We start from the raw sequence: 21,393 nt of genomic DNA on the forward strand, positions 1-21,393 counted from the left end.
CCTCCCCCTCCCATAAAACCAGAAAAAAGGCATGTGTTTTGGCTGTGCCTATCCAGGCAGTTGCTAGCAACAGATGACCAGTCTGCAAATTGTTTCAGTCTTTGTGGTGTGCCAAACATTGGATTTCAAGTGAAAGAGGTCAGCATGTAATATGTAGCGCCATTCAGACATGGTTTTAGCTGCAAGCACTATAATGAGAAGTTCTGAATATCCTTGGACTGAATAAACACAACTTGAGTGGAAGGAAACCATCAAAACCTCAAATGAGTGTCAAAGACAATCACAGACAACAAAAACAAAACTTTACAAGGTGAACTGCCCTGATGTGTTCCAGAGCAACAACTGTCCTGAATGCAAGAGTGCAAATCCAACAAAACGCTGCTTTTCCTTAACTCTCCTCTCCCAGACTGTGAGCAGACTCCTGAACCTACAAACCCAGAGAGCCTTTTCCGGACTGATGTACATAACTCAACAATAACTTCAGTGGAAGGGAACTGCGCTGCAACCACTGGGTGCCTTCAAGTTTTAATTGGAAAAGAAAATGCAGTGCCAATGTGTATCCAAATTGTGTCTAAACTGCAGCAACATGGCCAGAGAACTACACAAAACTAGGCTGCCTCCAGTATACTTTGCTGAAGTCAGACTTTTGGTCAAAGTTCCCCAATGTGAAATACATGGCATGTAGGGCCAATCAGCTCCTTTCAGTTCATGTAACAACAAATCCTATGAAATTCCTCTTCCCAGAAGCGTTTTATGTCTTCTTGCCATTTGCCTTATTCCCTAGTTTGTAAAATTAAATTTGTTATCTTTTCTGTTTCCGAGTCTCTCCTAATTTTCCCAGTGGAGAGTCCTCCATAGGCCAGGAAAATTCCCAAGAACTTTGCCACGAAGATTTCCTATGCTATAACACTTTTGAGACCCAAAGCCCTGATAATTGTCCAACATGAAGGGCAATGCTGGAGAAAATGCTTGTAGCTTTTACTAAGCAGGAAAGCAGCCAGTCAGCCAGAGCATCCTGGTTACCACAATGAAACAGTGCTGGGAAAAGGGATCTGAAGATGGTGCTGTGGCTGGATAAAGTAGTTGAGTAGCATAAACACAGGTTCCCATGGGAATTCTCTTATGTGGTAGCTTATGGTCACTTATGAAATTTATAGTACACCAGTAGTGAGAAGAACAGAAAATAAAGTTTATGTAGCTTTTCAGAGCCTTCCATACTGCTCCATTTCACTTGGGTTCTGGAAATAAGAAAAAGGCTGAAGGATACAATATTTATTCACGACACATACTGGAACACTGCTTTATCCTCGAGATCATGAGTCCCAAATCATGAAGCCCTCCTAAGGGAGTACCAGTACAATAGCACCAGAGTAGTTCTCAGAATACACAGCTGCTTCCATCCAGCCTGCCAGACCTGACTGGAAGAGATGGGACCAGTGGGGAGTACAGCTCAGAAGCCCAGCATATGCACACTTTCTCCTCCATGCACCCACACGCTCAGAGATGAGCCTCTGGCTCCTTTGCCTATGTCACTGCATGGAGTAAATCAGCTTGGTGTAATTCAGCAGCACAACATAAGGAATATACATTCTTAAGGATGTAATTAGCATGTGCATTGCTATCATGATTAATTACTTTTATTATTCTTCAGGTATCTATAATAATTTTAGCCACATATTTATCTTCTACAGATAAAAAAGTATCCTCTGTAAATTCAACCCTGATGCCTGTTTCTAATCTGTCTCAAATATTTATCTAGACAATACTCATTCCTTCTTTTACTTTCTTTTGGCTTTCTAAATGATGAAAAAGACCTACATTATTGTTTATAAATTGAAATAAAATTAATCCATTGTAAAATAGCATCACAAGTGTGCTCTTCCCAGTCTGCATTAATTGTTTTTGAACTTCAGTAGAAACAAGTGTCCTTCATACTTCCTCGATATAAAGGCATAATCCTAAAATACTAGACTTGGGCCAGAAAGATTGGGATTCAACCAAGCTGAAGTCCTGAACCACAGCATAAATATTTTTTACCCACACTAGTGGCTGCAAAACGCCTTTGACACTAAACTCTTTCCAACCGTTTTTGTGTGTTCACTTTGTTCTGTTCATAAAAGTCAAGTCGCTGGAGACAAGCTAACACAACACTGCTAAGTTCTCATGTCAGAGACAGCAATATTATCTTATGTAAAGCCTCAGCAGAGTGTATTTTAGAGTCCACTGGGCATCACACAACAAGGACAAGAAAAAGATCATGCTAAAGATCCGTGAGCTTATATGTACAGATGCAATAAGTGTGCTTTTGGAGTACTGTCACGCTCTACCAGTGTTAAGAAAAAGGTGATAAATTTAATTTAAAATTTAATTATAATCTTTCTGCCAGAGTCAGATTTTCTCTAGCAAGAACATTATTGGAGAGATTTTACCAAGGAACTGGAAAACAATGTGCTCATAGAAAGATTAGATGGCCTTGTAAACATCATCTGTATTGCCAAATGTACAACTCCTGAATGAGAGTCCTCAAAAAACTTTTCCCTAACAAACATTAACAGTTTTAGGAGGCTTCATTTACATTTCTACAGGGTAGAGGATGCCCAACATGCCCCACCAGGTGAAGGCAAACATTCCTGTTCCAGTGCATGGCACAGATGCACTAAAGACTGGTCAGCCCTTTAAAACCTGAAACATCGCTTTATAACCCATCAGGTCTGAAATTTTGATGACAACAGGCCCCAAACAACAACCAGTAGGTTAATAAACCTTTTTATGTCGGAAAAGAAACAGATCAAATGTAAAGATCAGATGTAATAGTCAGTCTTTTCACAAAATTACTGGGAGCAGCATTTACAGCTCTTAGATATTCTCTTGCATGGGAATTATGCTTAAGAAATTCAGACTTTAGGGATCCTAACTACATATGAACTTCACAAAAGTTAATTAGTTACATTCAAAGGACAAAAAGGTAGACATTACAAAGAAAATGCACAACTGCAGGGAAAAAAAAATTCTCTCAAACTCTTCTTTCCTGCAATGGCACCCGAATGCCAACCTTTACTACATGTATTCCAGTAAGTTGTTAGTCTTTTTTTTAATATATTTAATATCAATTAAATACAGTTGGTATTAGATTAGTAAGAAATAGATTAGTAAGAAACTCTTTGATTTTTTCTGCTTATTACACTTCTGTGTTCTCCTTCCAGCTTGTTCAGTTATTTCAAATGAAGATTGAGATAGCCATTATAAAATCACAAGTGAGAAGTAAGACAAAATGTATGAAAAATGGAGAAAAGTAGTTTTCTCTTGTTTTTGATATATGTACCACATCCAGCTGGAAATATTAACAAAACGTAAGAGGGGATTAGGTGACTTTCTATCTGTAACTTGAAATGACTGTGCATACAGAGTTTCATATTATTATTAGATAGATAAATAGTGATGTTGAAAGAAATAAGTTCAGTGACATGCAGTGAAGAACAAACATACAACTTGGATCAGAACCATCAATTTGCTGAAAAAAATGACAGTGCTGGCTCAGACATGATAAGGTTTCTTTGGCTCAGACTCCAAACTAAACCTTTCAGACCACTGTCAGCTCTGTACAAGGCCAATTCAGGTGTCTTTGTGACCTGAAGTCCATAAATTTCAATTCAATGCTGTGCAGTATGTAAACACCCCGAACTGCACAAGATATCTGCACAGCCAAATTAAATCAAATGGCAGAAAAAAATAAGACTGATTGTTCACTCAGGACCAGTGCAAGAACTTCTGCCAGAGATTCCGGGTTGACTTGTAGGAAATGACTGATAAGAGAGACCATGAACCATCCCTGTGACGCAAATGTAAAAGGGCCTTGCAAACCCAAGATAAATCAAATGAGCTCTTTCCAGTGGAGAACTTCAGTACTGACTCACGCTATACTGCAACCTAGGTCTGTCACTTTTTTTGATGAGACAAGGGAATTTATTGACAAGTGATCTTGTTTGTTATTTTCAATTTAGCGTTGCTGCAATATGAATACTTGAGGAAGAAATAATTCATTAACTGGCTGTACTTTACAATACTTCTTACCAGTATCTGAAAAGTTGAAGTTATCCATCAATCACAAGTCTGTCAGAAATACTGAACTTCAACATGGATTGAGCAATTTATATATCTCTCCCTAATGAAAGTACAGCATAAGTACTATCTGTGAGAGTTGGAAGTAGGATGGCTCAGGTAGCTATTTATAATGCCTTTTACCTTTTAGTCTCAAGTATCTTCCAAGGTTTCCACCATGTGGTTATAATACACTACCACCTCCTGGACACATCCTTTCCATTCCCATTAGAGTGGATGACCTAAAATCCCATTATATTTTTCCAACAATTACAACAATCAGTCCAAGGGAAGGTAATATTGTGAAAATTATATATTTTATTATTTGATGCAGTATGATGGGTAGACGTGATAAAGTTGGCCAGGTAGCTCCCATTACGTCTGCAACACTGGAGATAAAAACCCCTCTGTTTCAAAGTGCAGTCTATCTCAGGCAGTGGTATGTCAAAATGGGTTTTATTCATTAAAGTGGGTCAGAAGTCTGTATTCAGTTTCTAAGCAGTTAAGAGAGTTTCTTCTTTTTCAGCCTGTTTTTACAGCACAGCTAAAAGCACAGGAATTAGAGAGATCAAAGATTAAAAAGTCTATGTAGAGCAAACCCCTCTAGATGAATTGATCCTGCTCAGGGTAGATATACTGATAAGGCTGAACCAAAAAAAACTACACTGTTTTCTGTACAGTAGATTTTAAAAATCACTCACTGGCTGTCATTCTCCTATGCTGTTAATCTAGAACAGTACAATGATTTAAGATTCATAAAACAAGCAAAACTTCAAGTTCAGAGTATAATATCCTAGATATCCAAACTTCTGAGATGATTCTCCCTTAATATGTTTGGAGCATCATAAAAGTTGTAATGCCTGAACACGAGAATCATGTCTGATCCCTACCTTTTCACACAAGATGCCATGCATTTTGCCCACCAAAGTCAATATGTCAAAGTTTAGTTTTAAAACTTTATGTGAGGTTTACATTTTTTACCAGAAACAGCTCAAACTTGTTGCTATGTCGATAAACATATTCTATCTAGCACAGACTTTAGCTAGGAAGAAAGTAGATAGAGAAGTAAGCAGAAAGTAGCTTGAACAAAAATTTCCAGTATTGCAGAGATGTGCCCAGCGCCTTTCCACAATGATACAAACACTTTTCATTTGAAAACACCTTGCCTGATCTATTCTAGGATAGCCTAGACCCTTTTCACAATTACATTACTGTTAAATTAGTTTTTCTGTAATAAACTAAACCACCCCAGTATTAGCATCTCTTTGAGCTTGTATGCTCCTTAGGTAAAACAGAAACTCCTTTGTAATGCCCAATATTATTTTACAGATTATTTCAACTAGCAACTTTATATCCTAATATATTTTCATTACTTAATGTTGTCCAGTTCATTCCTAATGATATTCTGATATTTTTCACTATTAAGAATGTCTTAAAGCTTTAGGTATACTACATTCCAAGACAGACTTAGCAGAACTTTTCTGAACAATAAACACTTAAATTTGATCAGGCATTTTAGTTTGCTTTTCTCTGTTTTCAAATTAAAAAAAAAAAAAGAAAAAAAACGACGATGTGGTAGAAGATAGGAGGCAGGGGGATTTGCCGAGTCATTCCAAGGATAAACAACTTTCGCCTTTGCCACTCTGATGTTGGGAGTGATGGCACTTCAGACATTGATGAGAGAATCTGCCTTAGGTTAATTCCACTCTGTTTTGAGGGGAAAACTCACACTGAAGTCAATTCAAAACAAGAAAAGTGATTGTGTATAAACAGGAAGGGAGTTTGTGTTCATTCCCTCTGTGCAAAGGGTCTTAAGCTTACAAACAGAGCATTCTTCAGACAACTCAGATCAGAACCTGAAAGTTATATCTGGATATTTCTCTCTCCCATTTTTATGCTGTTTTACTTAACTGAAAATACAGTGTTTGTAAAGGGTGTTGGATTAATAGCACCCCAGATTGAAGTTCTGTTTATATTCAGAATAGATTTTGTTATAGTAATCTTACCCCTCCCATCCTGACCATTAAGTGATTCTCAGTAAAGAAAAGGAGACATAGCCCAAATTTCCGAGAATTGCCATCTGATTAACATGAAGGTACACAATTATCAATTAGACCATGGCAAAAGACCATTTTCTCAGTTACAGAACTGAGAAAATACATAAAAATTAAAACAATAACATCACTGGGACTAAGTAGGTTTCATCAAGGTAACAATTCTATTTTCTGTGGTGCATTTGAAAGAGGGGAAAAAAGGTGTTGATAATATTAGAAATGTTGCATTAACCAATATTGGAGATAAGAGGCTAGACAAGCATTTTAACAATCTAAAAGTTTAAGTGCTAGCTATTGTCTTTCTTGGGTACTTGCAATTTGGAACAGTTTTGATGTCTGCAAAGAGGAGAGACAGGAATTTAAGGTGACTTCCAGAGCTGAGGCTTAGAAAAATCACCTATAGTATCAACAGAAACCAGAAACAAGGAAGCAGTGAGAAAGTTCTGCCATAAAGCTTCAGCCTCAGTCTCACTAACCTTTTATCAATGGTGAACACTGACGAGAAAAAGTTTATTGCATGCTAAGGAGAGAGATTCAAGACAAAAGTCAGTGACCACAGTGAAAACCAGTTCAGAGGGTGAGTTAATCTACAGAGAAAACTGGAGAGGGAAGCAGGAGTACCTTCACAGCTGAGGAACTGCATCCTACAATGAGATATAAAGATTTGTAAGAGCCTAAAATGAAGGCAGTAGAGGTTGAGCAAGATCAAGCTTATTGGCACTTAATGGCAGTGAAGAGATTCCAGCTCTGCTTCCAGCTGCAGAGGATTTACTCTGGCCAGACACTTACTTATGATTCTGTTTCCTCAGTTATGAGCACCTGGCAAGGGCATTGCAGAGATCAGTCTGCAAATGCTCTTGCATAGTAATTTGAAAATATAACATAATATGAGATGGTTAACTTGTAACTGGTGTAGGTTAGCAGCAACCAAAGAGGAGTCTCTTCTGAGAGCTGACTGATCTGTCAGTCAAAGATACCAGAAAGTACCCACCTCTGCCACCAGCCTCAGTAGGAAGGCTCAGTATAACTTAATGACTGAGTTTGCCTCTGCCTCAGAGATGTTCCTGCTTCTCTGTTTAGGACGCTTTGAACTACAGGTCAAGGAGTTTGAAGTTTGAACAGCTGCTGCTACTGCTGTCCATCTGACATTAGAATAATCCTCATGAAAAAAACCTGCAATGCTTATTTAAAAAATGACAGAGAAAAAGGTTTTCTTCTTCAGCTCTTTTCTGTTTGACCTAAGGTCTTCATTTCTACTTAGATCCCTAGATAACAAATTACTGTTTTATAAGACATGAGTAAATGAATTCTTGCTCAAGAATGATGGAAACATTTCTCTCTAAAAAGTGTCCTGTTAAGAGGAGAGGGCCATAAAACCAGATCCATTTAAAGCAGACAGGGCTATGGTGATGGCTATTTTGTATGACCATCCTTCACAAGACCATTAAGAAGGAAGTTTGCTGCAGAGACATGAACAAACACTCAAGTCAGGAAAGTAAGTCACCTAGTGATGTTTGAGCTCCAGACACTCGTTAATGAACTGGCTCTATTTTTATGGCATCCTTTCATTTGGCACTTTGCTGGATTAAGTCAGCATCATACTATGTTAACAACCATCTGTTTATGCTACAGTTATGCCTTGTGTCCAGTTTCATACTGTTCTCATGCAACTCAAGATCATATTGCTGCTTATGGTTGTATACGATCTATGGATAAGCAAAAGATTTCTGTCAAAAGGGTTATCAGTATAGAGCCTTTTTAATCAGAAAAAACACATAAGCTTGTTTATGTATTTTAAAGGATGTGGTTTGTATAGATGCATGGAAATTTGAGGCCATAACAACCTTTCATTGTGTCTTGATTCAAAATATTCAAACGATAGAAGAGGTGAGGCAAAAGTCTTTGAAGTAAACTCTGCATCTTAGGAAAAAAACAACATTTCTCTTTAAGTGGAAGGGTTGCAGACACATGCAATGTATCAAATACATGCTTTCCACAGTTGTTTTTTCAAAAGAAGCATACTCTGTAATGGAGAACCATAAAAAATTAATCTTACCTGAAAATAATCTACTTTTCTGTAAAATTTTCCATTATTTTTCTCCTTGCATGACTCCATACTATCACTCTTATCTTCAAAAAAAATTATAAAAATATCTCTTTGTGTGTTCACAGAGCTGATTTTCCATATGATAAGCACACTACATAAGAAGACTGCTCAGAACAGATACACACAACACTTCCAATAGCCATATCCCTTTTCTATCACTGCTTACTGGATCTCACTGTCCACTGCCATCTGCAGATCTACTCATGTCTGAACACTTGAAAAAACAACTTTTCCACTATGCACATAATTATTGTACAATGCACATTATTCATGTAGCATATAGAGATGAGTTTTCCCAACACATATCACAGCTGCTGAATGGCACTTCATTTGTCTTAATACTTCTGCTAAAAATGCACACACAAAGTTTTCTTCTGGATTTGTTTAGGGTTCTTGGACTTCTGAGTCTCCCCAAATTCCAGCTCAGCAGAATACAACACAAAAAGCAATACTTCTTGCCTCACCCATAACAACAGGCAACCTACACGCATCCTCAGTGACCTCCTTTAGCCAAACACTGATTTCACTGCCCAGTTTTCTAGGGCTCTTTCTTGCCTCTGTGTCAAAAACTGAACTAGCTTCTCCTCTGCTCCCTCTGAAGCAGGTGAAAAGCTTTCTGTTCACATTTCTCAACAATAGTGGCCATCTCTGTCCTATTCCTCTGTCTCCAAAACTATGTTTAAGACTATTAAAAATATTTTTCCATTGCATTTTCTTCTTCTCTATTTGCTTGAGTAGGTAGCTGTAACTGCTACAAAGTTAATAGAAGAAAACACACCCATGTTGTATTTTATTTGTATTAGATCTTACTCTTTCCATCTCAGAGTGATTTTAGTACATGTTCTGTCTGACTACATTTCATTGCCTTTTCTTTTTCACCGTCTCACCAAAGCGAAAAGAACCCTATATTTCAACACATAAAAGTTGTATGCCATTTTCAAACTGTATGACTGCATTTGCTACCTTGCAGATAATTAAGGCAAAATTTAAAAAGTGTTAACTCCAGACTTGGTGTAGTACTTGGTGTATGCTTACTCTCCACAGCCTACTTCATTTGTTTAAAATTGTTTTACTTTTTTGGCGTTTATTTGCTTCCCTTTTTTATAGACAAAAACCTCACCTGCTCTTATCTTTAAAATGGGACAGCTATCCAACATCTACAGAATCCATGTAACAACCACGTTCAATGTTTTAAAGGGAGAGATAAATACCATCTCACTTTTGCTCTTAAACCATCACGACTGCAGCAAGTTACATTATTTCTATTTTTAATATATTTTCTCAATGACTAGTAAAGTTACAGCCAAACATCTGTACATTTTGAAACAACTGCTTTACTAAAATGATAAAAAAATATAAGGTAAAGAATCATGACAATTTGCCTTAGCAAATCACACAAATGTAAAACATGATCCCCACTCCCCTTGGCTCTCTTCCAGCCCTTCCGCAGTCCAGGGACTACCACGGTTACTTCACTGTTATAATTCTGGAATGCTTATTCAGGGCTTATTCATAGGATAGTAAGCAGAGCAAGACAAAACAGCTGGTCTGTAACCAAGGACACAACAAAAGTTATGTCTGGCATCAGTCTGACTGAGATAAGGGGGTTTTGTTTTGTTTTTTTAAGAATGAGTCACCATATACTTATGCATTTGAAACACTTTACCTGAACACTTTACCACTTTACCCAACAGCTCACTTAGCACATCTTGAAAGCTTCAGCCCATATCTGTCCTAAAAACAGTTGTTCTCCAGGTATTCAGACCCCTGATCTGGAAGACAGGGACAGGTAGCAGAATGAAGCCCTCCTAATCCAAGGGCAAGCACTCAGTGACCTGCTAACACCACTTAAACACGCACAAGTCTATGAGGCCAGGTGGGATCCACAGGAGGGTGCTGAGGGAGCTGGCTGAAGAGGTCACTGAGCCACTGTCCATCATTTACCAGCAGTCCTGGTCAACCGGGGAGGTCAAAGGTGACTGGAAGTTGGCAAATGTGACACCCATCTATAAGAAGGGCCAGAAGAGGATCTGGGGAGCTACAGGCCTGTCAGTCTGACCTCAGTGCCAGAGAAGGTCACGAAGCAGATCATCTTGAGTGCCATCATGCAACACGTACAGGACTACCAGGGGATCAGGCCCAGACAGCACGGTTTATGAAAGGAGGTCCTGCTTGACCAACCTTATCTCCTCCTATGACAAAGTGATCCACTTAGTGGATGAAAGAAATGCTGCAGATGTTGTCTACCTAGACTTTAGTAAAGTTTTTGACACTGTTTCCCACAGCATTCTTGTGGAGAAACTGGCTTTCCATGGTGTGGACAGATGTACTTGTTGCTAGGTAAAAAACTGTCTGGACGGCTGGGCCTGGAGACTGGTGGTGAATGGTGCCACATCCAGTTGGTGATTGGTCACTAGTGGTGTTCCCCAGGGCTCAGTATTGGGGTCAGACCTATTTCATCAATGGTCTGGACAAGAGGATCAAGTACACTATCAGTCAGTTTGCAGCTTACAGCAAGTTGGGCGGGAGTGTTGATCTACTGGAGGGTAGGAAAGGTCTACAGAGAAATCTGGACAGGCTAATTTTATGAGGTTCAGTAAGGTGGAGGGGCTGGGTTGTGCACTTCCATCACAACTCCATGCAATCCCACCGGCTGGGGGATGAGTGACTAGATGTGGGGGTGTTGATCCATAGCTAGCTAAACATGATGCAGCAGTGTACCCAGGTGTCCAAGAAGGCCAATGGCATCCTAGCCTGTGTCAGAAATAGTGCAGCCAGCAAAACCAGGGCAGTGATCATCCCCCATACTTGGCACTTCTGAGGTCACACCTTGAATCCTGTGTCCAGTTCTGAGTCCCTCACTACAAGAAACACATTGAAGTGCTGGAGCATGTCCAGAGAAGGGCAATGAAGCTAGTGAAGGCTCTAGAGCACAAGTTGTATGAGTAGTGGCTGATAGAGCTGGAGTTGTTTAGCCTGGAGAAAAGGAGGCTTGGGAGGACCTCATTGCTCTCTACAACTACTTGAAAGGAAGTTGTAGCAAGGTAGGGCTCAGTATCTTCTCCCAAGTAACAAATGATAGGACAAGAGGAAGTGGTCTCAAGTTGTGCCAAGGGAGGTTTAGACTGGATATTAGGAAAACGTCTTCACAGAAAGGGCTGTCAAGCACTGGAACAGGCTGCCCAGGGAAATGGTGGAGTCGCCATCCCTGGACATATTTAAAAGACATGTAGATGTGGCACCTGGGAGACAGCTTAGTGGTCGACTTGGCAACGCTGGGTTAATGGCTGGACTCAATGGAGTTGAATCTTAGAATACTTAAGGTCTGTTCCAACCTAAATGATTCTGTGATTCAAAATGCTCTCTCTTGAAAATACCACAGGAAAACACTGATTCGTTATAAAATAGCACTTCTATGTGCACTTTCCATCTAAGAATTTCAAAGCACATTACAGACATTAACACAATATTATGAGTGTCACAAATGCCTTGAAAACTATAAAATAAACCAGGCCCATAGAAGTTACCATGCCAGATCTGGCCAGTATCTCACTTAATCCAGCACCTTGCCTCCAATGGACAAGAATAAAATGTTAAATATAGCATGCCAATGTATTAAACCCTACCATGCTGACCCCTAAAGACAGCTGAGCACATATGAAAACCGTAACCTTGGAGCCCGCTGACTACAGTTCAGGAAAGAAGGACAATTATACACATCGGGGTAACTGAGAAGTCTGACAGTTTCTAGTGCAGCCCCATTGGTTTTAGCCCAAACTTGAAGGGTCTGCATGTTTACATATGCATTTCAGGAAAATAAATGTTGTGTACTTATAAGAGTGATTAGGGAGAACCAAGTATCAGTATCCATAGAAATAATTCCCTTCATGATGGCATTTGTGTGAAACAATTAACTTTTCCCACGTTCTCCCAAGTTCTTATGCAACTGTGCCGCTGTGGAAATTGTGCAGCTCAGTTCCACCTCAGTGACTAAAAGACTTCTACTGTTGTCCATGCTTGTGAGTTTTGGTGGCATTATGATTTTAAATGCAGACTGTAAACCTCTTTCTGCCCCCCTCAGTGGTGTTGCTTCTGTCTTGGAGGAAACAAAAACCAGAACACTGGCTTCTAGAAGGAGGCAGAAGAGCAAAGTTCATCTGTTTATTCAGAAACCTGTTCCTATCCAAGCAATAAAGCAAACCCAATTGATTTTAAGGCAGGCAGGATGTCCCAGAAATTTCACTACTTTGCTGAATTGGCTGCTGTCTTATTAATGTTCACCAGACATAGGAAGGGTGGGGTGGAAAAAGGGATAGTTGGCTCGAAAATGTCTACTGGACAAACAAAATAAAGGCACTTTTTACTTAATATTTGAAATAAATCCCAACTGTACAGGAGTTCTACGCTTAATTTTCCTAGTTTGTTGCATACTTGTTCTGCCACCTGCTGCCCTGGCATTCCTCGAAGTTTTAGGAACAGGGACTATGTCCCTGAACTTTCTCAGAAACAAATACTGCATGACTAAAAACAAGCACCTAGTAGCCCAGTAGGCTGTCCTGTCCAGGAGATACTATGGTTCTGGAAAACCACTTGCTTGAATCCTCCTTAACAATTACATTATCGGTTCATGTTTTGAAGAATACCAACATTGGCCAAGTGCTTCTCAAGAGGTGCTTTCTCTCTTGATGGGTGGGATTTTGCATCGAGGATTAGTGCACTGACTCTACTACCATGGAAGTCAGACGTAATGAGAGAAAATCCCTCAGACTGTCACCACTGCGCCACCTCCTCCAGGGAAAGAAAGAGGGAAAGTAGAGCCAGGAAGAGCATCTTTGGGAGGTCAAGTGAATAAAGAATGAATTCTAGCATTTGAAAGAAAAAATTGTGCCCACTGTGCAAGGAAAAGGAAGGTGTATGCCCAGTGGAAGCAAGGTCAAGTGATATGGGAAGAATACAAATATGCTGCTTGCTGCTGTAGGGAAAAAGTTCGTGTGGCCAAAGCTCAGCTGGAGTTGGAGCCAGCCAGAAATGTGAGGGACAATAAAAAGAGTTTTTTCAAATATATTAATGGCAATAGGCAGTATAGAAATATCATCAGCCCATTACAGGGTGAGGAGGGTCACCTCAGAAACATGGACAGAGACAAGGCAGAGGTGTTTAATGCTTTCTTTGCCTCTGTCTTCAACATGGCTGATAGACCAAGGGGGTCTCAGTGCCCTGAACTGGAAGACCATGACTGCGAGAATGATCAACTCCCAGTCGATCTTGAAATTGTGCAAGATCTGCTGCTCAAGCTGAATCCTTATAGATCTATGGGGCCTGATAGGATTCAACCCAGAATCCTCAAAGAGCTGCTGATGTCACCACAAAACCTCTCTCAATGATTTTTGAGTGGTCTTGGGAAACCGGAGAGGTCCCAGCTGACAGGAAGCTGGTGAATGTTGTCCCAGTTTTAAAGAAGGGCAAGGAGGACCCCAGAAACGACAGGCCTGTCAGTCTCACTTCAGTGCCCAGTAAAATTATGGAAAAGTATTGAGAAACACATGGAGGACAATGCAGCCATTGGTCACAGCCAGCACAGCTACATGAGGGGGAATTTGTGGTTCTCGAATCTGATTTCCTTCTATGACAGGCTAACTCACCTAGTTGATCTAGGAAAGCCAGTAGATGTAATCCTTTTGGACTTCAGCAAATCTTTTGATACTGTCTCTCACAGCATCCTTCTGGACAAAATGTCCAGCATACAGCTGAATAACCATGTTACATGATGGATGAGCAACTGGTTCACAGGTCAGGCACAAAGAGTTACAGCGAAAGGGGCAACACCAGGCTGGTGTCCAGTCACTAGTGGGGTTCTGCAGGGCTCCATCCTCAGCCCAATGCTCTTCAACATTTTCATTAACAATCTGGACGCAGGACTCAAAAGCATATTAAGTTTGCTAACAACACTAAATTGGGAGGAGCTGTCAACTCCCTCAAAGGCAGAGAGACCCTGAAGAAAGACCTTGAAAAATCAGAGACATGGGCAATGACCAACTGTATGACGTTTAACAAGGCCAAGTAACAGATTCTGCACCTGGGATGGGGCAACCCGGGATGTTCATACAGATTGGGGAATGAGATTCTAGGAAGGGACCTGGGGGCCCCGGTCCACGGTGAGTTGAATTTGAGTCAGCAGTGCCCTGGCAGCCAGGAAGGACAACTGTGTCCTGGGGGGCATCAGGCAAAGCATCACCAGCTTGTCGAGGGAGGGGATTGTCCCGCTCTGCTCTGCACTGGGGTGGCCTCACCTTGAATATTGTGTGCAGTTTTGGGCACCACAATATAAGAAAGATATTAAGCTCTTAGAGAGCATCCAAAGGAGGGTAATGAGGATGGTGAAGGGCCTTGAGGAGAAGCTGTATGAGGTCACCTGGTCTGTTCAATGTGGAGAAGAGGAGACTGAGGGGACACCTCATTGCAATCTTCACCATACTCATGAGAGGACATGAAGGGGCAAGTACTGATCTCTTCACTCTTGTGACCAATGATAGGACTCAAAGCAACAGCATGAAGTTGAGACAGTGGAGGTTTAAGTTGTATATTAGGAAAAGGTATTTTACCCAGGGACTGGTTGGGCACTGGAACAGGCTCCCCAGGGAAGTGGTCACATCACCAAGCCTGACAGAGTCCAAGGAGCATTTGGACAATGCTCTCAGGCACATGGTTGTCCTGTGCAGGGCCAGGAGTCGAACTTGATGATCCCGATGGGTCCCTTTCAATTCAGCATATTCAATAATTCTATGAAAACACAGGGTATTCCTTGTATAGTATTGATTCTGTAAGGTTACAAATTTTGAAAAGCAGGAAAAACTTGGTTTTGCACTACTTTTCACTAAAGTCTCTGGAACAACTGTGTGCTTTCAGTAATTTTTCAGGGCAAAATTTTACTTCAAAACCATGACTACATATAATCATGGGTTTCTGCGTTGTTTGTTTGCTTGTTTTAATACAGTAATATGAGAATTTTTAAATGTGATTAATAATAATGGCCAGTCTTCGCGAGCGAAGATTTGGGAAAGGTCATTAACCCTTCGAGCCTGCGCAGTGGATTTTTTAGGTGAGACACAGCGTGCGCTGAACTGAGCCCACCCTTTAATCCTGAGGTTCATCTGCCGGGGCCGAGCAAGCTCGGACAGTGGCAGTGAGGGTCTCAGGACGTAGGTTTGTTTAGAGTGACCTTCTCTTAGATGGATTGCCTTACAGGGCTGACGAGCTCCATCTGCCCGGGGGGCTGGGAATCGAACCCGGGTCGCAGCAGTGAAAATCCTGCACCCTAACCACTAGACCACCAGGGGCCCCCTAAATGTGATTACTGACTTAAGATTTTCATATTAAGCTTCCTTAAAAAATGCTGATTTTCAAAGCACTCCTGGTAGAACCACCTTATGATGACTGAAATGGCATCTCAAGAACTGAGGCACCCTTATCCACAGTTCAGTTCTGAAAGTGGGTATAAAACAATTATAAAGGACCATACATGCATACAATTATAGTAATTTGATCAATACAGTGCTGCTACAGGTAGGGTGACTCTTGATGCCTTCCTGGAAACTGCATGTCTACCTGAAAGACTTTTGTGAGTTTAAGAAAAGAGAATTTATCTGAGAAAAGGACACAGATACCAGCAAGAGGAAAATACTTACAGGATATTGTGGACATATCCCATTTCATTCATGGACTTCACAGACCTATCATGCTTCTACTTCAAATTACTTTGCTTTTAATAATATATGCTAACACTTACTTTAAGGTTGTTTTTCTTCACTGTAGCTTTAGTTTCTCTGCCTAATTAAAAAAGAGTGAGCCCATGGCTTCACACTTAAGCAAGGTGCTGCACCTGATAAATCCAGTCAGGAAGAGAGGAAAACTCTGCTAAGCAGGTTATAATTTTAAAAACTTGAACACAACTTTTCATACCCTTGTGATCTGTTACTTCTCAAACAAAATCAGGAAAAACTACATGTAATATCTGAATGTTCTTTAGGAAAACTGCTCTCTTTTTCCCCCACCAGAGGAATGTTCTTAATCCTTTTTAGCTGACTTTGTGCATCATGAAGTAGCACAGGGCCCAGTTCCTGCCCTTTACCCTCGGCCAACTCCACCTCTCATGTAACTCCAAAGCGATCCAGGAAATTTGCGAATAGTTTTGTATTTTGCACAACCTAGTATTTTTGAAGAAAAGGAGAACTCATTACAGACCAGCATAAGAAGCAGAACAGAAAAGAACTTCTAAGGGCAGCAGCAGAAAGTACATTTCTATGCATGGTTTTTAGAAGCAAGTCCAGAAGATGCCTTTTCTACCTTCCTTTGACACACTTAACCTCCTCCCTCAGAGTCCAGAGGACTACCACTGTGCCCACTACTCATAGGAACAGGAGTGTTATCATTATAATTTTACCTCTAATAAATAAATTTCTAACAAAACAGGATGGCTTCCTCTTCTCTTGCTCTAAAGATGGCAACCAAAAAGTGAGAAACCTTGTGCTGTGGCAGTAAAGCCAGGAGGACCAATTTGAATGCACATGGGTAGTAATGCTACAGAAGTAAGATGGTACAAATATCACATAGCAATTTTTCTGACAGCTCTCTACTTTAACTGGCAGAAAATCAATAACATTAAGACTGAGGGTCACAGCCTTTGGAAAGAGTTACATCAATGCAAAAACAGAACAGACAAAGCCAAAATAGATTATAACCACAGATATCCCAAAGGACAAATGAAATCAGGGGTTATGGTGTTTTTAAAACACAAAAAACCCTTATTCTCTCAATCATTCCCCAAATGTCTTGTCTCCTAGTTTTTCCACAGTTTTCTAAATTAAGAGGTGAAGATTGCAGTCAGAATGCTACTATATTTCACTCAAAAACATAAAGTCTCTTAGCAAAAAGGGTTCAACATTCTCCTATTTGCAGGCATACTTCTGGAAAATTGGTGCCATACTTACTGCTCAAAGCTAAGCTTGCTGGTGCAAGCAGCAAGCTTTTACTCACAAAGAGCAATCACAGAAGACAGAGTGCTCCCTGTCCTAACAGTCACAGCTGAAACTGGGCACAAAGAGCAGCCAGCATGACAGCAAAAGAATCATGGCAGTAAAAGGTTTCTACTCCTGCCCCAAAATCCCTGTGCAGGTAAGCTCTTTAAGGATTACCTTTCATTTCTACAATGCACTAGTGGAATGCACTAAAAGCTCAAGGAACTTGTATGCCTGTGCCAGCTGTGACTCAGATAAGCCCATCCTAACACAGGAAGACACTGGCCATCCCTTAAAAGCAAAGGACACTGACTACCCCCCACCCCAAATAAGCAATTGGCTCTAGAGTGCCAACTTCTCAACACACCTAGAATAACCACAGAGGCTGAAGGACACAGCCCATCTGACCGAGCACTGCTGGTGTAGCTTTATTTAAATTCTATTCATTGTTTCTCACCTGTCTTTTTGGCAAGTCATGATATTGTAGTATGAGCCTGGTGTTGACGCTGTGACTCCACGTGTTGCCAAGGGCTGCTGTCACACAACCAGAATCCTTCTTCCCACTTACAGAAGCCCCTGAAGATAAAAATGAAAGAAACTGCATCAGGACTGTGCCACAAAGAAGGGTTCAGCATGGAAACTCTAATCAGTCATCTCAGATCATTCCCTAAGCTAGGTAATCACAAGTGGTACTTAACAGATCACACTCCTACATTAATTTCCTACCTTTCTTGTTTATTTATAACGCCACAGTTTGAGTTCTCCATCTCACCCTTTGATACCTAGACAAAGTGCCAAGAATTAAAGAGCTGTTGCAAAGTAGTACCTACCTTCTTGGAGAGACCAGTACATTTTCTAAATATCTGGAGGTGCACCATGCATGGGGGACACTTGTCTTTTCCTCTTTAGATATTCTATCCCCAAGCAAGCTAGCTTTCTATGAGCACAGAGGAGAGGGAAGCAGGCTAGCAGAGTCACAGTGTATACTGACATAACAAAAAGGGAAGCTAAAGGAGCAGAATGTGCTGCCACAATACCCTGACATAAAAATCAGAATATTGATTCATGCCATCAGGCATCCTACACATTTTCTACGATTTGCAAAGAAGGGAGCCCCTTAGCTGCAACTACCATTCTGGTGTCTCTGAAATCATATGAATTTTAGATAACCTTAAAGGAAAATGCACTTTGCTGCAATCAGCAATGACAACATAAAGAAGCATTTCCAATAATGCCACCTGATGCAGCTTGCTGAAATGCCATTGCACCTGAGCTTTCTCATACCACAACCAGAGATCCATACATACACACATACACATATGCAGGCAGGTAGGATGCCTAAGACCTTCATCTTATCACAAATTCTATGTAAGACGAACAGATAGATGGGTGACTTGTTTGTACTTCAAATGACACTTCAAGAATAGTGCAAGTCAGATAAACCCAAGAAATTCAGAAACAAAATCCTAGTTATGTGGGTATAAATGATCATGTGCAAGTTGAAAATTGAACTGTTTGAGGCAGACAGTCCATACTGTTAAAAAGCCAAGAGTGAGTAAGAGACAGTTAGATTTCAAGTCAGGTAACTTTCTGTCATCTATCGAGCAACAAACAAAATTGCTTTCCCAGGACAGTAGTGAAATCCTTGTTAACTAAACCAATGAAAGTTAGACCAGATACTTTCTCTGCAATAAAGCAGCCTTATGTTTCTGTCAAAATTATCAGCAATGCAACAGTTAATGTAGAAATCTAAATTATAAGTATTAGGTTTTGGAAGCAAAACTTACTGAGATGACAAAGTCATCTTGCAGCCCAGCAGAGCTTCTGGAAGATTGAGGTTTAAAACTCTTCATTACTTTTACATTTGCAAGGTTGTGGGGTTTATTACTCGCTCCCCGCCTCTCCCCCAACTGAACTGTTCAGACCAGAATCATAATTTCTTCATCCACTAAAGCTTTTATTTTGGAAAAACATCCAGTAAAGAATAAGACCAAAAGTGTTGACATGCAGTAATAATAATTATTTATATCACTGCTGGTAGCTTGCAAGCAATGAGAAGGACACTTTATTAGACTGCATTAGGCAGAGGAGAGCAGCAGGCTGGAGAGAGGGGCCTGGAATGATTGCAGTGCACTACAGGATTTAGCTGAAGACCTCAAACCTTCCCCCCTGCACCAAGTAATAAAAGGTTCAATTAATATCAACTGGATTTGGATTAGGTCTTTAAATTAAAGGTCTACAAAAGAAATGAGTGAAGCACCTGGTTCAAGACAATAGTTTGAAAAGAGACTGGACTCTGTACTTGCCTGAATTACCTCCCACATCACGGGAACTCACTCCGATGTGCACAATACTTGCATCTCCAGAACATCTGTTCTAGTTTGAAAATGGGCTATACTTGTGCCATCCAGCAAGGATGGCTGCTTCTCTTTACTTAAAACAAATATCTTGATAAGCAGCAAACTTCCACCTGAATAACTCATCAGAGGAGCACCTAACTGGAAGTTTCAGTGTTAAGGAATGCTATTCTGTTAATTAGTGTAACCCATCTTTACTGGGAAGGTGGATGTGCTAACAAGAATAATTACTCGTCATCTACGTTTTGTATTTAATTTGCCAGCTGGAGGAGGAAACACAAGTGTTAAAGCAAGGGGCTAGAAGGTCTGTATTTCATTCCCTTAAAATGACTCAAAGTGATTTACTTAATTAAGTTCATTAAGTTCTACAAATTTTTGGGTTTGTGCTAACACTACAAAAGTGAAATACTATTATTGTACAAACAGGATAATGGAGAGTATAAGACAGTGGAGCAGCTTTAAAGTCTTGCAATCCTCTCGTGGAATAAGCTGCAGTCAACACAGTCCTTCTTTCCCACCTGTTAGAAATGGGTAGGAATTACTAAATTCAAGTGAGAGAACTAAGCGTGAGTTCTGGTGGGTGTGGAGGTGTTTTCCTCACAGCTGATGTAACTGCACCCCTGTAAGCCACCACTCCACACTATCAAGAAGCAATTCACCCACCCTTGCTTGCAGGCTCCTGACTACAAAGAGCCCAGACATTCCAGAAGTAGCTGGTGTTGGCATAAAACAGCCACAAAATTCATACCCAAACTTCCCTCAAATCATGTATCTCTGCTATTAGGTAACAGAGGGAGTAACAGCAACCCTGAGCCAGGCATTTATGCAGTTAAATGTCTGGAACCTGCTGCTACTACACTGTGGAGACATCACTCCATAGCAATTCCTAATTCTGCATTCCTTCCAGGCCTAAAGCCTATCCCAAAATGAAGAGATATGCTATATGTATAAGGGTTGTGGCAGAACAAGCTAATTGCTGTAATTTATTTTATTATATGGGAGGAAGTGTGCTGTACCATACTGTGTCAGCCCCTATCTAAAGAGGGCAAATCCTCTTCTGTGAAGTTATTAAAATTTATGACTTTGGTGCAAAGTAGTTAATAAACCTGGAACAAATTTACAGCAGAGACTTTTTACAGGATGGAAAGAAACGCCTCACTGGAAAGGTTTCCATTTTATAAGGGATCCTCCTGTGAACTGATGCATTAGGTGGATAGAGAGGCAAAACAAGAAGTGAAGTAAACCAAGGAGGAAGCAGTGCCAGCTTTGCTAAGAAGTTCAAGGGCAGCGACAACACATGCTGCATTCCTTCTTCTTGCTCTAAACACAAAAAGATAGTAAATGTCTCAGAGGAAGGAAAGAGGATATGTTAAGAAAACAGATTTATGTTGAAACATGGCCTTAAAAAAACCTTGGACTTATCTTTTCTGTTATTTCAACCACTACTTAGTCATTAATGAAGTGGACAAAGGAAGTAGATAGATAACACTGTTCAGAGAAAGTGATATTTTTCATCACACACTGCCTTGTGCTTCCAAACCATGATATTTTCATATTTAGAAATGGGAGTATCGGACCAACATTGGCCCAAGAAGAAAACAGGCTTGTAAGACTTTGATCTCTGCTCAGAGGTCCCCAAACTCTCCAACCTGAAATACTTCACAGTGGCACGGAGCAACAGCTCTGAGCTGTGACATGAAGGCGCTTATCCATGTTGTGGGGTGGATGCTTCCACAGAGCCTGCAATGTGCAATGTGCAATCA

General features: G+C 40.5%; 1 protein-coding gene across 1 annotated transcript in view; it reads right to left on the minus strand.

The window, feature by feature from the left end:
* The window catches only part of RAD51B (RAD51 paralog B), a 288,156-nt gene that overhangs the window by 47,081 nt on the left and 219,682 nt on the right, over positions 1–21,393 (minus strand). The window contains exon 10 of the mRNA XM_017829726.1: positions 17,731–17,849. Coding sequence (XP_017685215.1) covers positions 17,731–17,849 — 119 coding nt within the window. The remainder of the gene's footprint in view (positions 1–17,730; positions 17,850–21,393) is intronic.

The sequence above is a fragment of the Lepidothrix coronata genome, unplaced genomic scaffold (genome assembly GCF_001604755.1).
Source record: "Lepidothrix coronata isolate B3197 unplaced genomic scaffold, Lepidothrix_coronata-1.0 Scaffold168, whole genome shotgun sequence".
NCBI lineage: Eukaryota > Metazoa > Chordata > Aves > Passeriformes > Pipridae > Lepidothrix > Lepidothrix coronata.